Source organism: Indicator indicator, chromosome 18 (assembly GCF_027791375.1).
Source record: "Indicator indicator isolate 239-I01 chromosome 18, UM_Iind_1.1, whole genome shotgun sequence".
Classification (NCBI taxonomy): domain Eukaryota; kingdom Metazoa; phylum Chordata; class Aves; order Piciformes; family Indicatoridae; genus Indicator; species Indicator indicator.
Window position 1 is genome coordinate 14710100 of NC_072027.1, and position 26016 is coordinate 14736115.

Here is a 26016-nt window from a genome sequence, read left to right on the forward strand (position 1 = left end):
TAGAGGCTTGAAACACACAAACAGCTCTGTCTTTTTAACATACTCTGTATTTGCTTTTACTATCATCTAGGTACTTTCAACACTGCAATAAAATCCAAAGATGTTGAAACACATGGCAATACACCTGATTAATTAATCCTTACAATTAAGTTGAAACAATGGAAAAAAACTAATCTTGAAAAGAAACACATCCCAAAATCCCTACATCACCTTGAAAACATTTTGTTAAAAATCAGAAACTGGAAAGGACAAAAATCCTTTCATTTTTCCTCTGGCTCTGAACAAAAAGGGGATACATAGAATAAAATCTGAGAAAAAAGCCACAGCAGGCAGTTTTTCTCCCCAAAGACAGCATCTCAAACAGTAATTTGTTTCCCAGTTTACATGCTTGCTTCTTGGAGTAAGCAGTATCCTGCTAATTTGTGTTCTGTTCTCCATTTGCAGTGTTCACTGTTGGGGTAATAAAGTTTGCTTTAACTAAACAAAGCATGAACACTTGCCAATCCACTGTAATTAAAGCCCAGAATAAAAATTACTGAGCAAGGAGTGATTTAATTGCCAGATAATTATTTCCACATCCAGCCTAGCCTCACGCTGCCATTTTCTCCAGCTTTTCCTACTTTACCTCGAGGGCTCATTAGGGTTGCGTCCACTGCCTTCCCTCCATCCCCACATCTGGCTTCATCAAAGGGCAGGCATTGCTCTCCAGTCCCTGCTACCACTTCAGAGTTACCAGCTAGGTCTTTCGTGCCAGTGAGGGACTTGACTTTGTATATCCGCCGGCTATTGGTATCCGATACATACAGAGAGCCTGAAACAGGGTCCACGGCCAGATAGTATTTATGAGCGGGATTGTTGCTTTAGAGAAAAAGAAAGCATAAAACAGAAACAGCTGAGCAGTCTAGAAACTTCACAGGATTTCAGAGCTTGGATACTCATCAGGCACAGAGAGATCTGGAAAGAAAGTCTGACACCTTCATACAATTACGGGGTCTGAAGGACTACTATCTAGCATCTAATGTGATTAGGGTCTGGTCAGTGTTTCAGGATTGTCATTTCAAATCTCATTCATCCTACTACACTAAACCTTGCACAGCAGAGCCCAATAAGCCAAAGCTGCACAGCAGACTTTTCTCTTGATGTCTTTAGCCCTTAGATCTGCTCCAGGTCAATTCTCTTTGGCTTACCACTCTCTATGTATTGCCCCTCCTCCATGCCACCTTGTTTAACTTCCTTTGAAAGCAGAAATCACAGGAGTAAGATCAAAGAATCAGCTTTTGAGTTGTATTATGCCACAAGATTTGTGAGGTCTTGTATAAATAGGAGGCAGAGGCATAACGAATTTATTCCTCAAGCAAATTTGCTCTCATTCATTCTTATCAAGAATCTCATTTATGGCAGATGAAGTTGGTTATAGAACTAAAACCAGAGACCCCAAGTGTCTGACTTTAACTCCATACCTTCTGTTATTGAAAAACTGGTCCTCAGTTTGTGATTAGAATGGGTGCTCGTATGCAAAGCTGCTTCTCTTCTGTAATATATGGTTTTTGACAGCTTGTCACATTTTGGAACTACTTTAGCAAATCATCTGCAAATTGGGAAATGTCAATCTTTACTATATATATACATTCACACATACAAAACTGCACTGCAGAAATATTTTCAAATTCTTGCCTGGCTACTTTAACTCAGTTTAGTTGGACTTTAAGCATGATGTGAATTTTCCAGCCTTTGGAGCCTATGGGCGAGTGTAAATAAGGTCAATGGTGGTTTGAAAGCATAGAAGAAAATGAAGACAGGAAGAAAAAAGATGACGGTTACTTCCCAGTAACCAGAGATATTTGCCTCCAAATATCCACACTCCTAGTTTCATGTGGCAAAAGTGCCCATCTCCAAGAGTGAGGATACACAGAGGTCAAGTTATGATGGACATAAGCCATTTCTTGATCAAACTAGCTGAAGCCATAATAAGGCCACTTTTGGCAGATGGATTATCGGCAGCGCAAAGACAACTGCCTTCACGTGGTCATGACCAGATTTGGAGGAATCAAGAGGTCTCAAAATATCACCTTCTACAGTTATCTTCCTCTATGCCAGCCTTTGACATGTCATGATTTTAGGTCAAAAATGGTTTGTTCTAAAACTGCAGAAAGTAGGAAGGACATTGGTTTGATCAGAATTCAGTAGGCAGAGATAATATCATCTGCTGAAGTCTAGGAGTGTAGAAATTAGAGATGAAAAAATACAATAAACAAAAAAATACTTGGCGGGTTTATTTCATGCATGGATCTCAAAGTACTTTAAAAAGATGGGTATTACACCCATTTTACAGAGGAGGAAACTGAGGCACAGAGAGGTTAAGTGGTATAGACAAAGTTATGTAGGGAAACTAGTGACATGCTTGAGAGTAGAGCACAATCTTTAATTCCCAAGTTCCTTGTCTTATCTTCAGCAGCAGACTGCACCTCTTCACTAGGCCCTTATCACATTCCTTCTCATCCCTCCAATACAAAGCTTAATATTCTTTGCCACATATCTCTTTTCACTTACAAGATTTCTCCTGTTTCTTGAGCCATACAAACACCTGCACATTTGTCACTATTTTGAAGTTCTGCTCTCTACTTCCACCATGCTTTCCCCTTACACCGACAAACCAACTTTCCTGTGACACTAGTGTTGCGCCACACTTCACAAATACACTCAAACTCAGCTCAGGGCTTTGCAACAGAAGGGGATAAGCCAACAACTGAATGCTGCAGCTGCAGGCTTGCTGCTGCTGCCTCTCTGCTGGGCTCCAGCCCAAAGTGTCTTTTAAAAGCCTGTCTCTTTTCAAACATCTGGCATCCCCATCTTGGCAGAATGAGAAGAACCTGAAGCAGGTAGAAACCAGAGCTGGGCACAGACATGGCTGCTTGCTGCCAGAGGCAGGTGCCTAAATTGGTCTCAGTGGTGGGAACTGCTCATAGCACTGCCTAGGGGAGCTACCACCTGACAGGGAACAGCAGCCACTCTGTGACACTGGAAGGGTCTCTTGTCTTTTCAGACACGATTTTGCTAGCTTGTGTCTACCTTCCTGAGTGAGCAGTGAATGACAGAATAGTGGGGGTTGGAAGGCACCTCTGGAAAAGTTGCCCATGGGACAGGTAGCACAATGTCCAGGTGGGTCTGGAATCTCTCCAGAGAAGGAGACACCACAACCTCTCTAGGCAGTGTGTTCCAGTGCTCTGCAATCCCTGCTTCCTTTCTGCCCACACCTAGCCTCAGGTGTGTTCCACTGTTACAAGATGGGATAAGATACGAGTCAAGGCAAAGAGACATGACAGAACATTGGCTTACTTTCCTCTCTTCTCCTGCAGTCATTGGTGTGTCCATAGAGCTCACCCTTGCCCTTTGCTCCTGGAATCTCCCTCAGGGCAGTTTTTTGAGGGAGTCAGTGATGAGCTTTTGTTCGAGACTCCCTGTAGTTGCAGAATTGCTCCTTCCTGAGCTCAGTAAGGGAACAGATAGAGGAATACTCTTCATGTGAAATAGCTGAGAGACTTTGGCAGAAAGCAACTGGCGTGAGGTGACAGGTACTCATGGTGTCACCAAAGAAACTATGAGATTATCACCTCAAACAGGGATGTATTTTATAAATGAGTTGTAAATATTTCTCAAACTGGCATCTGAGTAACTAATGACCTCTGCCTCTCTTTAATCAGTGCCATTGTAATCTTTTAAGTGAATTATAGGAAGCTAAGAAGATTTCCCGTAACATTTGGTATTGCTCAGAGATTTCTGCCCCACCTCCAGCCCTCCCTGGTGAGTGCAGCAGGTACCATCCAGAGAAGCCTTACTCTGGTCTGTGAGGGAGCCTGGTGCCTGACAGCCAGTGCAGGCAGGATCAGCTTCTCCTCCCTGTTCCTCTCAGTCATGCAGCAAATTCACAACAGTGTAACAATAGAAGAGAGACTATGAAGAGAGACTGAGAACCCTGGGGCTATTTAGTCTGGAGAAGAGAAGACTGAGAGGGGATCTCATAAATGTGTATAAATAGCTGAGTGGTGGGTGTTGAGTGGAGGGGGCCAGGCTCTTTTTGGTGGTTCACAGTGATAAGACAAGGCATAATGGGTTAAAACTTGAACATAGAAGATTTCACCTCAACATGAGGAGAAACTTCTTTACAGTGAGGGTGAAAGAGCACTGGAACAGGCTGCCCAGGGGGGTTGTGGAGCCTCCTTCTCTGGAGACTTTCAAAACCCACCTGTAAGCATTCCTGTGCAGACTACCCTAAGTGATCCTGCTCTGGCAGGGGGGTTGGACCCTTCCAGCCTCTGATATACTATGATACTGTAATAGCTTTGCCTTAAATGTAACCAAAAACCTAAGAAGCCCAGAGTAAGTCTCTTAAAACACCTGAAAATTATAAGCTTTGTTAATACAAATGAGGAGCCTCCTCCAGCATCACCAAATTGTGAAGGATTTTCATCTAGATAAGAAAATCTAGAGTGTTAGATTTGCTGTACCAAAATATGTCACAAAGGGGAAATCACATGGTTTGGTCTAGACCATCTATTGTATCTGACTTGTATTACAGAAACGGTTTCAGAAGGGTATGGTTTCAGAAGGGTGATGCACAGGACACTATTGAATAGTTTTCAAAAACTCGTTCTTGCCCTTGATGTTCTCCAGGGTGAATTTCCTCCCCATCCCAGGTGTTGCATGGAAGAAGGTACAAGCACTTCCTATGCTGCTGCCACACAGAAGGCCTACTGCTCAGGTCAGATGATGAGAAATCTGTTCTCCTAATGTCTGGAAGGGTTCTGCCTCCCTCACGAATCTCACAGTGACTGCATCTAGCAGGTGCAAACCAACCCCACAGTTGACCGACTGTTAAACGTATCTGATGAAAGAAAATAGAAACTAAATTACGAGAAAGGACAGAGGGTTCGGAAAATCATTAATGACTGGAAAATTAGTTTTGGACCTATTTGTAGTCACTAGTGCTTTTGTGAACCTTCCTGGCATTCGTGAAACTGCTGCCATAGTTTACCTCAACCATTTACACTTAGTGTTTATATAGAAGTTAGTTTGGGGTCCATTATACCTGCATTCTACTAGAAATTTCTAATTACTGTCAGAACTGATTTGGTTGCTTTTTGACTGCATTTCATAATTGCTAACGCTCATCATATTCATAACACACAATTAGCACACAGAAATGTTTCTATATATGGTACATGAAGAACATAACAGTACACAAGAAGCACAACACAAAAAGCAAACACAATGAAGCAAACAAACCATATCAAATTATATGGGAAAGAGCTCGTGTCTTACCTATGTTTAAACTCTTTATTTCTTTATAGAAAGGGAACAGAAGAAAAAAAAGAACAAACAGTTAGCTGAAGAATAGATGGTAAAGCAAACATAGTATTTGTTTTATTTTACAAAAGGACACAGGAGAAGATATATCTCTTTTCAGCACTGGCCTTAGCTTGGTTTACAGATGAAGAGTGACTGAGAGTGACAGATTTGCTAGCTAGTTCCCTAGTAGGATACCCCTGCCCCCAGCCCCCAACCCCCATAGATTTTTACAGGAAAATTTCTGGACTTTTGAAAGAGTTTCCACGTAGAAATACGTGTAGCTTGTGGGCTAGGAGAGAGAGAAACTGACAGTTTTCTGAATACAGAACTGGGAAGGTGGAAGCACTGGGCTTAGGATATTGTCTGCCAGCTTGAGGCAAGCTCTTCAATCAAAATAGTTTTCCAACAGGCTATTTCTAGAATTTATAACAAATTTCTGCTAGACAGTTCATTTTCCTCTCTTCCCGGTCTCTAAAATAATTGCTTAAAGTAAGTTTGGATGCTATCTGCTATCTATTTAAGCTTATTGAAGCAAATCTCAGGGTGAAAAAAAATCCTTCTAAGGGTTCAGTTAGATACTGTACATCGAGAAACGTAATAATTGAATTAATAAAAATAAGTGACCCCTACTTTACTGTCTAGACACAAAGTCAAAGGAAAAAAGTGTCCTTTACTTCCCAGAAGTAAATGACTCTATTCTCCACAGCACAGGGATACATTCTGTTTATGCAATTTTCATTTAGGGATATCCACTGAGTGAAATGAACAGATGCATGACTCCCAAACTGCAGCACTCAATGCACAGCCCCAAACTTGCAATCCCACCATTAAGTATGACATGCAGCACCCTCGAGTCAAAGTTCCTATAAGTCACACAGCTCAGGCACCTTCAGGAAGGTGAGTGTAAAGCAAATATGCACACTGGGGTAGTCTGACTTACAAAGTTACCGGAGATTTAGATTGGCTTATGTAAAACCAAAATTACATCTGCTGTGAAATCTAAATAAGGGGATGTATTTGGTTTGGAATACTTATGGGACATACTATTTGTAACATTATTCAAGCTGTTTGATACTAGCTGAAGACTCTGCTCTTATCCACACTTACATGGCTCAAATCTTCAAACTTGTACCTGTGTAAATCCTGCAAATTTTAAGATGACCACCAAATCACAATTACTGCTGTAGATGATGTTTGCTGGAATGGACCTACTTCCTCTTACACAGGGGGCAAAAGACATCACTGCAAATCCTAAAAATCTGTGTGTCAAATGATTTTCAGCTGTCCACCAGTACTCAGAATAGAACAGCTTTATTGTTCATTGCTAATAGTTACAGCAGAAGCTAAAGAAACTATGCTATGGAAAGCCAGTTGTCAAAAAAGCGGACAAAGACAGCTTAAGAAATCCATCTTCTGTTTCATTGCTAATGTCCTTTCCCATTTTCCCTCACACATGCTGAAAAGCCCAAATTCTCTCTTGCATCAAGAGAAAAAGTAATCAGACTAACCCTGCTGTAAACTTGGAGATAACTTTTTCAAATCTCAGATGTGCTAGGACCTTGGCATTGGCTGATGCTAGAAAGTGAGGTGCATGTAAATGCCTTATATTAAGTATCCTAATTTGAAAAGGTTTCTCTTCACCTATGTGAAGTGTGAGTCTTACTAAAAAGCTAAACAGAACTGAACAAGTTAGACAAAAAATAATAAATCAACATATTCTATATAAATCAAGAATTACAGTGTATATCGATAGAAATATTTCTAGCCAGTCACATATCCATACCAGCTACCTTCTGTGGTTCATACTGTGCTGCTGGAAGACAGCACAGGATGGTCTATTGCTTCTTTCTTTCTTTTTTCTTTTTTTTTTTTTCCCCCATATACTGAGGTAAGTGTCAGAGAGTGATTTCAGACTAGAATTGGCCTGAATTGCACCTCTTTTCTTTTATGTAAAATTAGAATCCATAGTAGTGACATCAACAGAATGACATGAATGGAAGAGAGGTGTAAAAGAGAGCCAGGCCTCCTATTCTTTAACAGTGCAAGCATTTTGCACTTTCCCCCATTAATTAAAAGCTAAAACTACAGTGGAAGCAGAGGAATTGGTTATCAGCCATATCATTAAAAAAAGGCTAATGATCTAAATTCAGTCTCTGTACTTTGCAGCTATATCCAATTTCCACTAATGGCTTAGTAGGCTGCAGAAGTCTCAGAAGACAGCCAATACAAACCATTTTTCCTCATTTTTCTACTCAATGGTACTGTAACTATAAGGTCCAGTTACATGAGTTACGGTTTGAAGCAATAGCTCTCCTTTCTCCTAGAAGAATGAAAGAAGGAGATGGAACAGAAATGAGTGAAGTGGTACACTCTGCACTCATACCTTCCCTAGTAAGTGACCAAATCTTAATGTTTGGGGCAGGGGATGTGGAGCAGGGGAACAGAGGTATGAGCTCAAAAAGAGTTCTGATGATGATGCAAAGTGACTCTGCATGTTGATCTTAACTGCACTTGTCAACAAAAACAGACTTATGAGTATGGGAAAGAAGAGGGAAAACCTTTCTTCTAGCCTCCTAAGACTGTTACTTATATCTTTGCCTATTGCTGTGGCTCAGTATGTAAGGGGAGGCAGTGGTGTAGATTTCAAACAAAATTAAATGTTGTACGGTACTGAGGACAGATTGTATCAGATGATCACTGACAAGACAAAAGAAGATGGCTAGTGCTTTTTGTGTCTGTTGGTACTCTTTAATCCTTCTCTGTAGTCAATGTTCTGATAAGCTACAGACTTTGAACTATGCATTTCTGTGCCCCATTTCTCCACTGGAATTTAAATAGGTTGAAAGTGACAATGTTTTACAAAATTATAAAAAGTAATGGCAAAGGCTGATTTGAGCACAGGCTACAGAAATGAAGTGCTAAGATTAACTTAACACCTTACCTCAGCTCCAGTATACTAGTGACATTCCTGGATGGGAAGATGCGCCGAATGTAGTTAAAATCCCCGACAAAGAGACTTCCATCAATACCCACTGCCAGTGCTACAGGGGCCAAAAGCTTGTTTCCTTCTGCCAGACCATTGCAGCTAGGACAGGATATGCTTCTTCGGCGCCCATTCCCCATGATGCTGGTTATCACAGCTGGCTGCTGAGTTAGAAACCGATTTTCTCCATTGCCTTTGTGCAATATACCTAATAACAAAAAGAACAAGAAGTGGTTATTACCATCATTCATTGTAGGGAACTACAAGTAGTTCCCGTTTCAACAGCTGCTGTTAAGGACTCTACACTGAAATGACTCCAGCATTTGGTTCTTCAATGGGGCAAAAAGAGTGAAAGCTTCACAGTAGTGAAAATAGAAGGTGTAATGAAGTTTTTCTGTTGAAAATCACATGTATACACAATCACAGACCCAAACCTGACCCTGGAGTCCTCTGGCATTCATTATGAAAGAAACCACTGCTATACAACTGGGTTGCCTGGCACAATAGTTTAGACTGTTCTATGAAGTGGGAAGTGAGAAGACAAACAGCAGAGAAGATGTGTTCCCTTTTTGTGCCCCTCAGTCCTCTTCTCCAGTTTCCTATGCCATGCTTTGTTTGGATTTCTGTGCCAACCTTACTGTTCTCTTTCTACCACTCAGTCTTTCACAATATTTTCCTGCAAAATGAAAAATGAGGAACGGAGATGCCAGAGAAGACAATAGCACAGAAACTGAAAATACAGGAGAAATATGAAACTCCTAATAGGACAGAGAAAAAAGACAAGAGGGAAGCTAGTAGTAAGGATCTTTATTAGGCTTCAAGAAATACCTTTAAGATAGGATTTCTTTCCAAAATATTTGTTCATACGGAAGACTGCTGCTCCAGGAAGGGAGTGGATTCTCTAACAGAGTGACCATTTTCAGTGTCATCAAAGATTGCAGAAATCCATCTGGAAACTTTTAGCCTCATGTTCTTTTGGAAAAACAGTTGTATGACCCTAATGTAATTAGCTCCACCTTAGTGGTAACAGTGACTATCATTCACTGTACAAGTGGCCATTTTTGTAGCCTTTGATCTACTGCACAGCAGTTCAAGTGTGTTTAAATACCCTGATCTTGCCTATTGTGACCATGATTTTAGATTTCTTGAGCAATAACATACTTTGCACTTTGTTAATGTGAGGATCACAGTGCAAAGCTGTAGAACACACTTTACAGGGATCAAATGAAAGATAGGCTAAGCTTTGAGCTCCCCCTGAGTCTCTGGTAGAATATGAAAACCAGAAACATTCAGTTTAGGATTTGTAAAGACAAAGAGAAGTGAGGAAAAACAAACAGGTGACAAAAGCAGAGTATCTTGTCATAGACCCATACTCCTTTTAAGCCCCATCCCAGATTAGAGAGAAAAAAAAGGCAGACAAAAGGAAGCAGGAACAGCTGTGAGTAATGTCAGCAATACAGAGAAGGAAGACAGAGACATTACAGGGAAAGAAACAGCAGAACAGAGAATACAGACTAGGACTTTAAGAAAGTCATTCTGTGCAGAAGAGACAAAACTTGATGAAATTCTGCTGAAAATTTTTGATATCTGAAACATCCCATACTTCAGTGAGCTAAAGCTGAAACACAAAGAGTGGGAAAATTGCGTTTTTTTTAAAGTGTAAATATGATGTATGTAAAAAGTATTCATAGAGAAGACATCACACAGCACAGAAAACACATGGAATTAACTAACTCACCACTCTTGACGTTAAGTACATGATGTTTATCCAAAGACCATCCTCCTAAATTTGAAGGTTCTAGTTCAAATCCTTGCAGCAGTGCTGTCCTCTTCTCCCATAAAATGAGACTGGGGCAAGTTTCATATTCAAAACCCACAGAAACTGAAATAAAATAAAATCTAATATACTTGCTGACAATACACTAAATAAAATGTCCAGAACACATTCAAATCATACAGCATTCCAGTTCTGCAGCCCCTTCCAGAAGATGGAGTGATTATGTTCCTCTCTTTTATGCTACAATATTAAAGTCCAATCTTTGACTAAACACAGCTCTTCAGGAATCAGGCTGAGGGAGCTGGGGTTGTTCAGCCTAGAGAAGACAAGACTCTGTGTGGACCTTATGACTGCCTTCCAATACCTGAAGAGATCCTACAGGAAGGCTGGAGAAGGACTTTTCATAAGGATGTCTAGCAATAGGACAAGGGGGAATGGTTTTAAGCTGAGGGAGAGCAGGTTTAGACTGGATCTTCAGAAGAAGTTCTTTAGTACAAAGGTGGTGAGATCTGGAATAGGTTGCTCAGGGAGGTTGTGGATGCCTTCTCCCTGGGGGTGTTGAAGGCCACGCTGGATGAGGCCTTGAGCCGCTGTCTAGTTGTCAGGTGTCCCTGCCTATGGAGGGGAGGTTGAAGTAGATGATCTCTGAGGTCCCTTCCAACCTAAGTCATTCCATGATTCTTTAAATAGCTGGTGTTGGGAAGTGACTGCATTGACGAGATTTGAGAAAGGCAATTTAAAAAATAGAATTATTCTATCAGATAAAAAGACAAGGTCAAACTCTTAATTTGCCAGATGCTCACAGCATTTATTTTGTGTGTTCAGTTTATGTACCATATACCAAGGAGCAGTGAAAACTTTGGGTGCCTCTAAGCACAGAAGCCGTCTAAGCATTACTCAGGAAAGCAATATTCTATGCAATAACATAAGAAAGAATAGCTACACCAAAGAAGATTTAGAAAATAAATAAGATTAAAAAAATAAGTCTTTTCCCCCCCACATTGTCACACCTCTGATGCCCATTTTTAGCAGTGCTGTATGAAAATTATTCTGATACTCAAATGAAAATGAAAACTTAAAAATATTTTGATCATCTCTCTTCTTCCCACTCACTAGAATCAAGTGAACCAAAAATAGCTATAGAACTACAAAACTGAACAGTGTCAGAAAAACACCATTTTCACCATTATACCACAAGAGGCTATAACAAAAGCATGCATGAAAATCTAAATGCACTGAAGAATGCCAGCCAGTCCAGCATGAGATTCATTTGTTAACTGAAACAAAATAAGAGCATGCTGATGGACCAGCTTTCACCTAAGTTCCTATAGCCAGTTTTTCCTGTTGTCTGTTACTTGGAAAATTTTGGAGCTTCCATAATGATGACTTACCCACAGCATCTGATAGCCCATAAACCTTCTGCCCATATGCATCTGTTTTGTCCCAGATAAATGTATATGCCAAGTTGGGAGATGCCTGAAATGATTTTTGAAACAAATGTCCTTCTACTGCTACCATCAAATGAACTTTGATTAGATTCAGAGGCACAAGGGACTGGGTCATGGTGATCTTAAGTAAGGATTTGTATCCAGGAGCACGGGAACTCAGGTAGCTGAGCTTCATACTAGAGCCAGGGATCTCAATTTCTTCATGAAGAACCTGAATAGGAAAAAGATCAAACATTTCCTAATAGTGCTTTGTTATTTTTTTAGAACAAAACCCCACACCTTGGATGTTCTAATGAACTTATTACTTTCCACGACTGGCAGTGGTTATCCTCAAATGAGTACAGTGATGCAGTTCAGCTGACATTTCTGGACAAATAATTATCTAATTATCTTACTTTTAAGAGCCAGCTGCTGTAAAGAGTACAGCTAGTTGTACTGTAAGTTATATGCAAGGAGATCCTAAGAAACACACTCATAGAAACCTGCAGCTTCCACTAATAGTATAAAGACTAACCAAATAATGAAAGAATGGCACCAGCAGAGTTTTCCTTTGTCCTAAATAGCACACAAGAAAACACCCAGTTAGCACTACAACCCAAGCTTTTGCAAAATTGTCTTGAAACACCTAAGCTGTCAACTGAGATACACAGATACACTTGATATATTGTATGATAATGAGAAGGCGTAAGGTAGTCCAAGATAAATGTGCCTGGGTGACTTCCACCTAGGATCTCTCCTGCAGACCTCATTAGAAACCCCTTGGTATCTGTCAGAATGAATGCAGCTCTACAGAGGCATCTGCTACAGCAATTCCAGGGGACAAATAGTGACAGCACTAGCTTCTGACCACTGACTTGTAGATCCTTCTCGCTTACACTGTTCTTACCTGGGTTTCTGGCACAATGGGATTCCGACCAGGAGCATCACTGAAGAAAGTTGAAAGTGGTGATGAAATGATAACTGGGTCAGGACGAACAAAACCACTTAGATCACAGCTGGGAATGGAGTTTTCCTCTGTCTTCATCATAAGTGTGTCCATGGCATAGAAGCTATTCCACGGCAACCATACTGTCCTCTCCTGACTCATAAATGGGGCCCGCTCAAAGTGCAAGGTTAGGGATGCTCCACCATTTGCAACCAAGTCAAACCTAGAAAAATGTCGGCTTCAGAAGCAACAAGACTGAATAATTCCAGTAATAGCATTCCTAGCTAATGAAAAAGGTATACAGGTATGCCTAAAGCAATAGGTATATTTTAAGTGTCATGCTTCAAATGGGATATGAACCTCTGGTGCCTAAACAACTGAAATGCAGCCAAGACAAGCAATTATCTGAAGTCACCCAGACAAACCTAATTCCTATATATTATAAAATATGCATTAAATAGTTAAAAAAATACCCTACCACATTTAGTGTTACAAGTCACCTTTATATACAGAACAAGCAGAGAAGCCAAGTTCACTGTGACTTGGACAGTGAATTATCCCTTTCCTAAAAGATGCTCTCCTACCAGCACTGAGTGGGAAATATGACAATAAGAGAATAGTAATGAAAAGTTTTACTCTTTATGTTCGACAAATCAAGTAAGAATTCCTGTCCCCAGGACGATTGGTCTATCATTTTTCAGGGAGATTAGGTATTTACTCCCAGTCTGCTACATCAAATCATCATAGCAGTAACATGGAACTACACAGGCATTTTGAAATCTGGCCCAAATGAGTACAATACTTCCAGGTTGTTCTGACAACAGAAGCAGGCATCAGTTGTTTCATGTAAGTGCTCGCAATGTAAGAAATTACTCCATGATTTCAGTAATCTGTGAAGATCTAAATGTAGTTCAGCTCACCATTTACTGTTTTATTAAACCACTGAAACCAATGCCTTTATACCTTTATTACAACAGAGTAATAATCTGGGAGATGGGGAAATGAAATACTCTCTGTAGTTGAGCTGACTCATATTAATTACTTCAATTCAATTGTTTGCATGCAAGATGGAGATAAAATGGCAAATGTTTACAATGCATGTGTCACAGATACACTAGTCTAGTTACTACTACAACCCGATAAACCCTGACACATTGATTTTTGTTTATGAATTTGTATGCATTTCAAATCAGCTGATACAAGGGGGAAAAAGTACCTTTTTTCTTTTTTTTTTTTTTTTTTTGCACAGCAGGGAATTGTCTAAATATATTCAATTAGAATATTTTGATTACATTCTACACCCTGAAGAAATTCCAAAGACAGTGGATCTTCAAAAGGAAAGAGGGGCAGAAGGGAACTTTTAAGAAAATATACTATTCTATAATGGGACTTCGTTTTTTTTCTAGCAGTGTTAGCCTGCCTTGCATTTTAAAATAAAATATTTCTGATCTCAGCTGGATACTACTGTAGTCCACAAATGTTTTTATAGATACAGAGCAATTTATTTGAAAGGAGTCTGCCTGCTAACACGTTATTATCAGAAGTCAGCCTTTTCATATTTACTTGCAGTTAGTATTCAAAATGCCATGTGAAAAATTACTTCTGTGTTTACTTAATAGCTCTTTGCCCTGGGAGGAAAGCAATGCATGATACCACATGGTTCCATTAGATCTCACCATCTGTTGATCAGCAAAGACACTATACACGAAATAGAGACTCAATGAAGCAAGCAAACTCACGTGCCATCCTGACGAGTGATGGTATAGCCATACTTTGGATACTTGACAAATGACACATTGACCCCAACTAGAGGAGTTCCATCTGTAGTCACCACTTGGCCTCTTATGAGAGACACAAGACTGAAAAAGAAAGATAATTAAAGGTATTAAAGTTACAAAAGCAAAGTTACGTTGTTTATAAACTGAGTAGTGGAACACCTGTGCCTCATTTACTCTAAATCCAATTTAACTGCACAGACTTTTAGACTACTGAAGATACCACAAGATTGCCCAGCTCCTCTACTACTTAAATCAAGAAAGTGCTGGTCTATGCAGTGAGATCTGGGTACACAGGATGCCAGTTAGTGCCTTTCTTGTCTAACATGGATTTGTCTTATTGTCTAATGAGGCTATTCAGAGTAGAAAGCTACCTCACATTCAACCAAGGCAGAACTGTGATCCAGAAGCACTGCTGAAGCGATGATTGGACACTTCTCAGAAGTCTCCCTGGGTCCCATAGTGAGGCTATGCATGCCTAACACTTGAAAATTGTGGTGTAATGCCATACATCTTTTTTACACAAGCAATTTTCCAAATTAAGGGTCATGTTCCTTCATCTTCTGCAGTGACTGATGTTTGTACACTACAGTTGGTCCTGATTTGTACGCATTGCTTTTCACTTTGTCAACATGAGAAAGGATTTGGCTTTCAAACCAGCTTTATGCACAGACAAAATAAAGAATTTTCTTATACAACAGGTTAAGCAACTTTGCTTAACCCAAAGGAGATGAAGATGGGCTATTCCTATCAGGGGCATGGGGAATGCATTGATGCTGCTAAGCTGCTGCTGCCTGCCTGGCTGTGTTCTCAGATCCCAGAGCACTAGAAGCAGCAAAACCCACTTCTCCCCACTGCTCTGCTCTTGCTCTCTGGCACGGCCAGGTTGTTCCTGCCCTTCTCTCCATCCCTTGGCTCCTTTCTCTTCCACTTGCCCTGTACCTTGAGAGAGGTAGACTGGTGAGTGGGGGAAGCTACACCGTAACAGGGAGATGGAAAATGAGAAGCTCCTTGAAGATTCCATTTCTACACTGCAAACATGAAAAAAGGAGAAGGCAATATTTGGAAACAGGGAGACAGTTAAATCCTGCTGCAACCCATAATCTCAGGGATTGCATGATGCTGGAGTCCTAGGTGTAAAGATTTCTATTTCAACACTACATGTTTTCAGCATCAGCCACTGGCGCTCATCTGCAGCTATAGAGGTAGAAAATGAGAAGCTCTTTTTCTGAACTGGTTCTGTGCTGGCAGGACTGGAGCTAGCTCTGAACCTCAGCAAGCTTTAGGCACATCAACAGGCACAGTGTGCTGACACCACAGATATTTCTGGACTCAATCTGAGCTGTAGGACAAGGGGATTAAACTGAACTGTGTTTTGCTAAAAACAGACAAAACACAGTTGAATCCTGGGACAGCTAAACACTTGTATCATCCCCACAGCAAAACCCATCTATTTTCATTAGTTATATCAGGGATTGTTTTCAGGTCTTTGACTCTGAAATGCTGAAGGTGCTCTGATGTAGAGTTCTAACTGTATGATACTGGCTATTTAACAACTACTTCCTCAGAATTTTATTCCAAACAAGGTGCATTACTTTTTTCAACATCACATAAAAGAAGCTTATCAATGAAACTTGTCAATGAAAAAGAGCCATTTCTGTTGCTTTTCTTTTAGAACTTTCAATCATTTCTTGACCCTCTAGGTCTAATGTTAATTTGGGAAATAAACATTTTGTAACAGAACATGGAATTTATTAGTAATTGGCACCTGTTGGGAAAATCTGCTTGGGAACAAATTAGACCAAAAGAATCATCTTGTTATTATTCATTTTGCTTGAATGATTTAGTGTTACAAACACAGAGAAACAGTGCTGGAAGGTAGGCAATAAAGTTTCTATAGAGGAACAGTGCAAAAAGCAGATTTAGAATCATAGAATGGTTTAGGTTGGAAAGGACACAGAGACATCATCTACTCCAGCCTCCCTGCCATAGTCAGGGATGCCTCACAACAGGACTTGGCTGCTCAAGGCCTCATCCAACATGGCCTTCAACACCTGCACCAAGGAGGCAACCAAAACCTCCCTGGGCAACCTGTTCCAGAGTCCACCACTTTCGTACTGAAGAACCTCTTCCTAAGGTCCAGTCTACACCTACTCTCCCTCAGCTTTAAACCATTCCCCCTTGTCCTGTTGCTACACATCCTTATGAGAAGTACTTCTCCAGCCTTCCTGTAGGATCCCTTCAGTTATCAGAAGGCAGCTCTAAGGTCCACACAGAGTCTTGTCTTCTCTAGGCTGAACAACCCCAGCTCCCTCAGCCTGATCCTCAAAGCAGAAGTATGCCAGACCTTGGATTATCTTTGTGGCCCTCCTCTGGACTCACTCCAACAGATCTGTGTCCTTCTTATGATGGAGACACCAGAGCTGGACACAGTATTTGATGTGGGGTCTCACAAGAGCAGAGAAATGGGGCAGAATTCCCTCTCTTGCCCTGCTGGCCACACTCCTCTTGATGCAGCCCAGCACACAATTTGCCTTCTGGGCTGCATGAGCTGACTGCCAAGTTATAGTGAGCTTCTCATCAATCAATGCACCCAAGTCTCTTTCTTCAGAGCTACTTTCAACTCACTCTGTGCCCAGCCGGGATTTGTGCCCGGTATTGGCCAGACCCTGATGCAGGACCTTGCACTTGGACTTCTTGAACCTCACGAAGCTGGCACTGGCCCAGTTCTCAAGTCACCCAGGCTCATCATATGCATAACAGAGCTATTAATGTTCATGGCTATTTATTTTTTACCTGCAATTTTAATATTTAAGGAAATCATCTGAATAAGAATGCTTTAGACAATAGTCTCCCTTTTTATTTCTAAAATGCCAAAATATGGAAAGCAATGGATTTTAAGCTTTGTAGTTAAAGTTTATATAAGAAGTAATATCTTGACTGTTAGTCACACATAGGAGAACATTATCTTTGGTAATCTTTTAATTCTGTATCTGACAAACCAATTGGATACCTTAAGCCTTTTTTTACATGGCAGTTAAATGTGTAAAAACATGTAGCTTTTTTTTTCCCTGAAAACATTTAATCTTGGTTTTGCACAAAAATGATCAGTGAGATTGAAATAATATTGCTATTGATATATTTTGTTATTTATTGCTTTACCAGGGTAGGAAACAACTTCTAGCACTGGAAAAAAATCATAGCCATTATTTTGTCCCACTTCTTTGACTCTTTCAATGGAAAGAGAGGTTGAGTTCTCATTAGGAAGTCATTATATTTCATGGAGCTACTTCTCAAGAGTGTGGTAGCTTCGGGATATGTGAAACTTGGGAGTTTAACCCTGTGGCACTTTTTAAAAGTCTAAAAGCTTACTTTTAAAAACTCCCAGTTTGACAGTATACATCAGATTTGCCTAAATTGGTACCAAAAATAACAGCTGAGCTGTAGAGTTCTCAGAAGTACCTTCACAACTTAAAGGCTAAGGCCAACTTTACAATGTCATTAATACGCCATTTGCAAAGGTGTGTTAAAATGCACTGATGTACTTCCAGTGAACAAAACAGAACTAAGACTGCTGCCACTAGGAACCCTAGAAAAGATATTTTAAAGCAAAACCCCCCTAAACTTTCAAAAGATACTTTTTCAAAGGAGCTGCAGGATTGAGGTACCCAGCTTCCACTTAGTCTAGAGCTCTAATTCTTGAACAGTTTTGAAGACTCCAAACCATATCTATACGTGAAGAGCTTGATTGGGCTGGAGAGGAACTTTTCAGAAACCTGTCTAGCAATAGGACAAGGGGGAACCATTTTAAGCTGAGGGAGAGTAGGTTTAGACTGGATCTTAGGAAGAAGTTCTTCAGCGTGAGGGTGGTGAGACACTAGAAAAGGCTCCTGAGGGAGATTGTGCACACCTCCTCCCTGGGGGGGGGGGGGCGGGTCTTCAAGGCTAGTTTAGTTGTTAGTAACAACAAAACTTTATCAGCTAATAGTGAAATACAGAAACAGGGAATACACTAGTTTTTATTCTGAGTGGCCTAATAACGGAACAGCTCAAGGACTGGTGTCCTCTTCACTCAAGAAAATTTTGCTGCCTGTAACATATCTATATAGCAGCATGTACCAACCAGCCTGTGGACTATGTGCTTTTTATGCTGTAGTATGTAATGCTTTATGGACAAACTACTCAGCCTCATGAATTAGCAATCTTCTCTCTTATTTTCCTTTTCATGCAGCATTGCAGAAAACAGCAAGAATTCCCCCATTTTAGTTTTAGGGAGCTGATAGAAAAAAAAAATCACAGCAAATTTAGATGAAAGCAGAACAATATTTTCCATGTTTTCCAACTACCACCATGTGTGTACACATAGAGTATTTTATAGAATAAAGACTGGAATCCAGAAATGGTTTTAAACTGAAGCAGGGTAGATGTAGGTTGGACAGCAGGAGGAAGTTCTTTATGATGAGAATGGTAAAATACTGGAACAGGTTGTCCAGTGGTGTGGTTGAGGCTCTGTCCCTGGAGACATTCAAGGTGAGTCTTGATGTGGCCCTGGACAGCTGGTGTCTCTGCTGACTGCCGTGGGGTTGGACAAGATGACTTTTATGAGTCCCTTTCAATCCAATGCAATCTGTGAATCTGTAAAATCACTGTGCTCTTGGAGCTTCATAGGGATGAATACAATGAAATCATAGAATCATAGAATCAACCAGGTTGGAAGAGACTTCCAAGATCATCCAGTCCAACCTATCACCCAGCCCTAAACAATCAACTAGACCATAGCACTAAGTGCCTCATCCAGTCTCCTCTTGAAGATCTCCAGTGATGGTGACTCCACCACCTCCCTGGGCAGCACATTCCCATGGGCAATCACCCTCTCTGTGAAGAACTTTCTCCTCACCTCCAGCCTAAACCTCCCCTGGCACAACTTGAGACTGTGTCCTCTTGTTCTGGTGCTGGTTGCCTGGGAGAAGAGACCAACCCCCTCCTGGCTACAACCTCCCTTCAGGTAGTTGTAGACAGCAATGAGGTCGCCCCTGAGCCTCCTCTTCTCCAGGCTAAACAACCCCAGCTCCCTCAGCCTCTCCTCATAGGGTTTGTGTTCCAGGCCCCTCACCAGCCTCGTTGCCCTTCTCTGGACACGTTCCAGTACCTCAACATCTCTCTTGAATTGAGGAGACCCGCCTGGTGTATACCAAACATATGATCCTTATTTTACAAGACAAATATTTAGTGACTTTCTACATAATCCAGTAGCATATAATGAAATCCTGACTGAAAAGAGTTTCCTGTAATGAGATCCAATCTTTTTGGTGTTATCTGAAATGAAGTTCCCAAGTTTTAACTATGGCAATATGAACATAATTAACATTTGCATCAATTTATGAGCATATTTCCATGGAGACATATTTAAATAATATGGATAAATAGGAACACCATTCTTCCTGCAGGTATACAATGGCATCCCATGAGGTGCTGGCTTTTAGATTGCTTAGAAATATATAACTAATAACCACAGGAAAAACAGACACAGAGAATGAAAACTAAGAATAAAACGAAAACCTAGTCAGATGTATTGATGATGCAAATAAACTAGCAAGTAAAACAGTTCTGGTGTAAGGAATAAATAATAAACTTAACAATACACTTAAAGTTAATTTGTCTTTAAAAGAGAAATGGTTTTCCATTATTGAAACGTGCGTTAATGGCACTAAATAGAATTCAGTATCTTTCTAACTGGAAACTAGTTTGCATTTTCCTTTGTTCTAGATTGCAGTCTTCATAAAATCCAAACCTCAGAAGCTCCTGCTCAGTAGAAGGAACTTTATTCTCAGCGTTGCAGTAAGTTAAAATGCTAATAAAACTCAGTGTTACATAATAAAGGCTGCATCATAAATTGCAAGAGAGTGCCCCCAGTGAGACTGATGGCTGTGATTCAAACACGTGAAGCACTTGGGAGAAGGATCTCATGTTAAAACATGAATAAAATCTCTGGGAGAATTTTCCCCATACAATGCAACTGCACGGATACAGCATCATATTCATAGCTGTTACCTGCTGTTGAAGGGATTTTCTCCTGGGATGATATGAGTGCTGTCCTTCCCCACTAAGAGCTTGATTCGATCATAGAATGACTTCACAGCTGGTGAACCAGAATGGCTCTGCTGTATGATGTCAAGAGGATCACGTGAACCCCGGCACAGCAGGCTGTTTTGGCAAGTAGTCTGGAGGCAGCAGTCTGGATCTAGGCAGTCAACCAAACCATCTGAAAGGGAAGAATCATCAAGATGCAGTCGGCTGCACAGTGCTTTCAAGCAATAACATCTAATGGAAATCATAAGGCACTGGGAAAAAACGTTAATACTATAACATCTCTATGCCATAAAATCAGTAATTGAACCAATAATGCAATGAGGATGAGACTTTCTGAAGTGCACTGGTTAAACACCATTACTGCTACAATTCATTTAAACCACGGTTAGATGAGAAACAACCCAGAAGAAATGTTTAGGGGTTGAAATTAGAAGAAGGAATAGTAGAAGGAGTATAGGACATTTTGTTTAGGCTTTTTTTTTTTTATTCCCCCTAAATCTTTCCAACTGTTTGGTTTCACAAATCTTTTAGATTTCCTGGCTGGGCTTTAAAAGTCTTGAGAATTACGCTGTTTCATTTAATTTGTTCCATCTGGGGAGATGAGGGAACGAGATGGGGGTGACAAAGTAAGTTATTACTTAAGTATAATAAAAATTACATTGTATCCATTTTGGCAATTCATAGGGAAGTGCTACTGGAACTCCTGCCTCCTGCAGATACCTGAATCAGGAGTTGTTTGCATGCTTGGATAAGGAAAAAGAGCTGGCTGCTGGGTTCAGTCATCATATTACGTATTAGGTTGTCCACTAAGAATATTACTTAAGAAGCATTTTAAAGAAAAATTAGAATTTAAACACCAGGAATTAAACTCCTCAATGGGGAGATTGATCTGTATAATTAGATAAACCACAACGGACTATTTTACCACATAGAGTAACAACTTTTAGCATCATCCTTTCCTTTGGTATTATCATTTAACTGCAATGTGTTCTCTCAATGGAGTTCTACTGCAATTTAGAAATTAATAACCATTTACTTAAAAATATTATCATCTCTAACAATTTAGAAACATTTGTTCATCTACTTAGGTCTGTAAACTTTCAGAGACTCCCCAAAGCATATTCATCTGATTTTTTAATACAAATATGTTCTGGGCACATACTGAACATCATACACAAGAAAGAACATTTCAGTAGGTTAAGCGACAAAAGCACCTTCGAGTAAGATCCTGACTCATGTATTTTCAAGATTTTCAAATGCACGACAGACCAACATTACCCTATGCAGTGATAACTGGAAAAACAACAATAACAAACACAAACAAAAGAAAACCCAAACCACAGCTGGGATTTTTCAGTTAGCCGTCTACTTCCAATGGATTAGGTATGCCTGAAATGAATGTTTCTGATTTAAAACCAAAATTGCCAAGGTATGCTGACAATGTTTCATTCAGCCCTCAAAGGAAATTTAAGTTAGACAAATTGCCTTGTTGTGAGAGCTATACATTGCTCTAAGGTCAGTCGCCTAGTCACATTAAGAGCTCCATTCATCTTGAAATCCTCTGCAACAGGGAGGAAGCAATTTTTTTTTTTTTTTTTTTGCTATGGTCCATTTTCAACCCACTTAATATAATCATGGTAAGGACATTAGCTTCAGATTATAACTCAAGGCAGCTATCCTGTTACGCTTTGAGAACTTTTTCTGAGCATCCTGCATTCTTTCTTGGTTTGTGACACCTCTACAACTATGAGCTTACAGATGCCACTGTTTAGTCTGTTATTCAGGTGATCACCAGTCACGAGAATCCTTTCAATACATTAGAAATAAAAAAAGCAAAATGCAGGATATAAATGATGTCCTTGGATAAATTTACATTTATCTGTTCAAGCTGCATTGTATTTTTGCTATACCTGTTATTAGAGGTGAGCAGATGTTATGCCTGTAATGACCTCATCATGCAGCAGATTATGGGATGCTGTGACCCAACACTTCTGATGACTCCATGAACTTTCAGTTGGCATATCATTCTCTCAGCCTCCTGTCAGTCATGCAATTCACATCTCAATGCTTGCAGGCCCCCCTGGATATAGTCTGACATTGCAATCTTCAGTAAATTACCCTGTCACTGCCAATCTCACCCTTATCTCACAAACAATCGAGCAGGCAATCAAACTGTTCTGAATTGCCAGTTCAGGACCTGGGAGGCTAGAAACATCTCCATTCAATACCAAGAAGAAACCTGTATATGATTCCTTTCATGTAGGAAGATTTTTTATGCAGTTTTGTGAATTCTGACTTGCATATGTTCAGAGGCTTTCAAGAATAATTAGAAAAGACAGGCATATAACCCTGACATGAATATACACAGGATTTACTTGTTTGGAACATTAGTACTTAAAATATATGGCTATATTCCCCCATACAAATTTATTCCCAGATGGCAGGATTTGGGAGTTAGGATATTTTTACCTTATGCCAACTAGCTGATCCATCTAGTTGCAATGGCAGGACTGTTCAGCACATGAGCCAGGACCTGGACACTGCTCTTTGGTGTCCAAGGCTCATACAGCACCACACTGTTTGCTTCAGTTGCACTGGTGCTATATTTACTTTGTTACTCTGCAATCCCTGACTCTATGTATGAAAGAGCATTGATTACTGTTAAAAAGTATTCGTTACTAAGTCATGTTTGCCTGATTTGCTATCTGGATGTATTGTCATGAAATGGCTGAGGTTGACAGGAACCTCTGGAGATCATTCGGTCCAACCTCCCTGCTCAAACAAGACTACCAAGAGTGGCTACCCAGGACCATGCCCACCACACAGCTTTTGAATATCTCCAAAGATGCAGATTCCAAAAACCTCTCCAGGCAATCTGCTCTAGGGTTCAGTCACCCTCACCATGCAAATGTATTTCCCAGCATACATTTGTGCCTTGGGTTGTTCCTCCCCAGATGCAGGACTTTGCACTTCATAGCAGCCCATTTCTCCAGCCACATTGTGCCATTACATATGAAGTAAATTGTTTCAGAATCATTTACTTGCATTAGACTCAGTTGATTAAAACTAGGGCTAGAAAAAATGAACCTTCTGTAAGAGAAAACTCTGCCATAAGCATGAATTTTAATTAGAATTCAGTACTTTGTTTTTTTAATACATATTTCAGAGCTTGTCGTCTTCCAGATTTCTTCAGGCACACTGAATTATTTATATGGTTAATTCAATGACAAAACCCTCACCATTAGCCTCACCAAGATAGTGCTGCTTTCCATAGCACACACATCTGAGTTTAAAGTAGCCAGTTAGCAGCTCTGTGTGCTAAAGGGAAGAAACTGTAGAGGAAGTTAAGATGGTGCTAAACCTCCTTCAACAATTTGAGACCAAAAGAAGTCCTGGCTTGGCCTTCACTGAAAAGAACAAAGTAGGAAATTTTGATCTGATTTAAACTGGCAGCACAGGATTAGCTATCCACTGCTGCTCGAAGTTCTGCACTCCCAAATTTTTTCAGAAACAAAGCAAGTGACAAGGCATTCTTCTGGAAGTCCTCACTTCTGCTACTGGACACACACACTTCCTGACTTTCTGTGAACTGCATCACAAGCTTTATGGCAGAATTAACTACACAGCTGAAGAAAATTTTAAAGTATTACATATAAGTAGACTAATCTGTCATGTTTTAAGATGACCTTATAATTGTGCTCCTCTTGAAAATAATTGTAAGGCCTAAAAAGCTCTCTGTAGAAACAGTGATACATCTTGCTGCTAATGTATTTAGAACCTCTCATCACTAGTTTTCCTTCTCATCAGGCTCAGGTGCCTGGATTTCAGAATTGTGCCACACCTTTCTTTGGAAAGTTGTCATTTGAGCTATTGTGAGCTTTTTGAACTCTTGTGCTATCATTAGTTATTTCTTCATCTGATACTTTCACATTGTGCTTCAGGTTCAAGTCATGATGAATGTGAGAATGAGTCAACTTTGGCCTGACATCCAGCTGCTTGAGAAAATGCTTTCTGTACCCAGCAGGGGACAATTTTGTTTCCAAAGCCAAGCTTCTGAGCACATGCTCAGTAGAGGGCATCCTTACACTTCACTAGCTTCAGGAGCTGGTGGTTTTCAGAGTGTAATTCCTGGAAATTTTTCTTTTTCCAATAAACATTTCAGTCTGATGACTAAAATGGAGGTGAGGAGGGAGGGAAGAGCAGCTACTATGAACCCTGAGGGCAAAAGGGCCTTTGATCACTCTAAGGGCAAATTAGTTAATTTATCATGATCCGATTTTAATTATGTGTAGTATTAATATACCCAAGGTGAAAGAATTAGAGATGCTCTATCAGATTATCAAAAGAGTAAGCCTTCTCTCTGCCAACATAGAAATATTTCAATTGAACTCTAAAACTTTACACAAGAGTGTTTCTACAGACAGGCTAGTCCATAATATCTGATACCAGGAAGGTTTATCTAATATTAAACCCAAATTTTCACTTCTATAGCTCAGTCTAATTACTGTTAGCTATATTGGCATACATCATTCAAAATAATTCCTCAGAAGTTCCTGGTACTAATAAGGAAGGAAATGCTTCTAATCCTTTTCCAGACATGTTCCTCAATTAGGGAAACTGGACAGCCTCTCTGCAAGGTGCCAGGATATCCATTACTTTACACGCTTTTAAAACAAATTCTGAGCACCAGAGTGTTTTCAGAACCATACACCTTAACCCAAACTACCTTTCAGGAAAAGCTGGATTGTAAATCCCAAGATGAGGTGAAGTAGAGTAAACCTGGCATCAACATGAGTGTGCATTTGACTGCCCCCAGAAAATTCCAAAGAAGGTTTTAAAGCACCCTGGAATAGGGCTTTGGGAGAACAATGGCCCTGCTTTCCTTGTCCACTCAGGACACTATGGGCAGGGATGCCTGCCAAATAGACTCGGCTGCTCAAGGCCTCATCCAGCCTGGCCTTCAACATCACCAGGGAGGAAGCATCCACAGCCTCCCTGGCCAGACTGTTCCAAAGTCCCACCACCCTTGTACCGAAGAACTTCTTCCTAAGATCCAGTGTAAACCTACTCTCCCCCAGCTTAAAACCATTCCCCTTGTCCTGTCACTGGACACCCTTACGAAAAGTCTCCAGCCTTCCTGTAGGATTTCTTCAGGTTTTGGAAGGCAGCTCTAAGGTCCCCTTTGAGTCTTCTTTTCTCAAGGCTGAACATCCCCAGCTCCCTCAGCCTGTCCTCACAGCAGCGGTGAACCCTTGGATCACCAAAATATCTTCACTCAGTTCCAGCGTACACATGGATAACTAAGCAGGAAGCAGAGCTTCTCAAATCATGGAATGTGCACTCACTGAATTCCTTACTGTTGCTTCTCCATGGGTTATAAGAGCACATTATTGCAGTGACATCCTGTGAGGGATGGTGCAAGGATAAGCTGGCTAATGTGCAGAAAGGCGATTAGAGCTTGAGGTGAGGTTTTAACCACACCACACACAAGCACGCTCATTAGCTCCTGTCAAACTTACACAGCCTCTACTTTTCATATAGATTTTATACTCCTGCCTTCATGATACGTTCTGGGCCCCATCCACAACAGATTTCAAGTACTCATTACATTCAGTGTTCTAAAACTGACTATTGTGCAGGCTCTGGGAAGGTATTTTCTGTGCCAAGAGTAT

The 26016-nt window shown here is 40.4% G+C and overlaps 1 protein-coding gene across 2 annotated transcripts in view; it reads right to left on the reverse strand.

The window, feature by feature from the left end:
* Window positions 1–26016, reverse strand: part of TENM2 (teneurin transmembrane protein 2) — a 506506-nt gene that overhangs the window by 22293 nt on the left and 458197 nt on the right. For both annotated transcript variants that reach the window (XM_054389071.1, XM_054389069.1), the window contains exons 14-21: window positions 20306–20516; window positions 14219–14338; window positions 12441–12702; window positions 11498–11765; window positions 10068–10211; window positions 8288–8537; window positions 5320–5340; window positions 626–858 (exon numbers count right to left, since the gene is read on the reverse strand). In XM_054389071.1, the coding sequence (XP_054245046.1) occupies window positions 626–858; window positions 5320–5340; window positions 8288–8537; window positions 10068–10211; window positions 11498–11765; window positions 12441–12702; window positions 14219–14338; window positions 20306–20516 (1509 nt within the window). The remainder of the gene's footprint in view (window positions 1–625; window positions 859–5319; window positions 5341–8287; window positions 8538–10067; window positions 10212–11497; window positions 11766–12440; window positions 12703–14218; window positions 14339–20305; window positions 20517–26016) is intronic.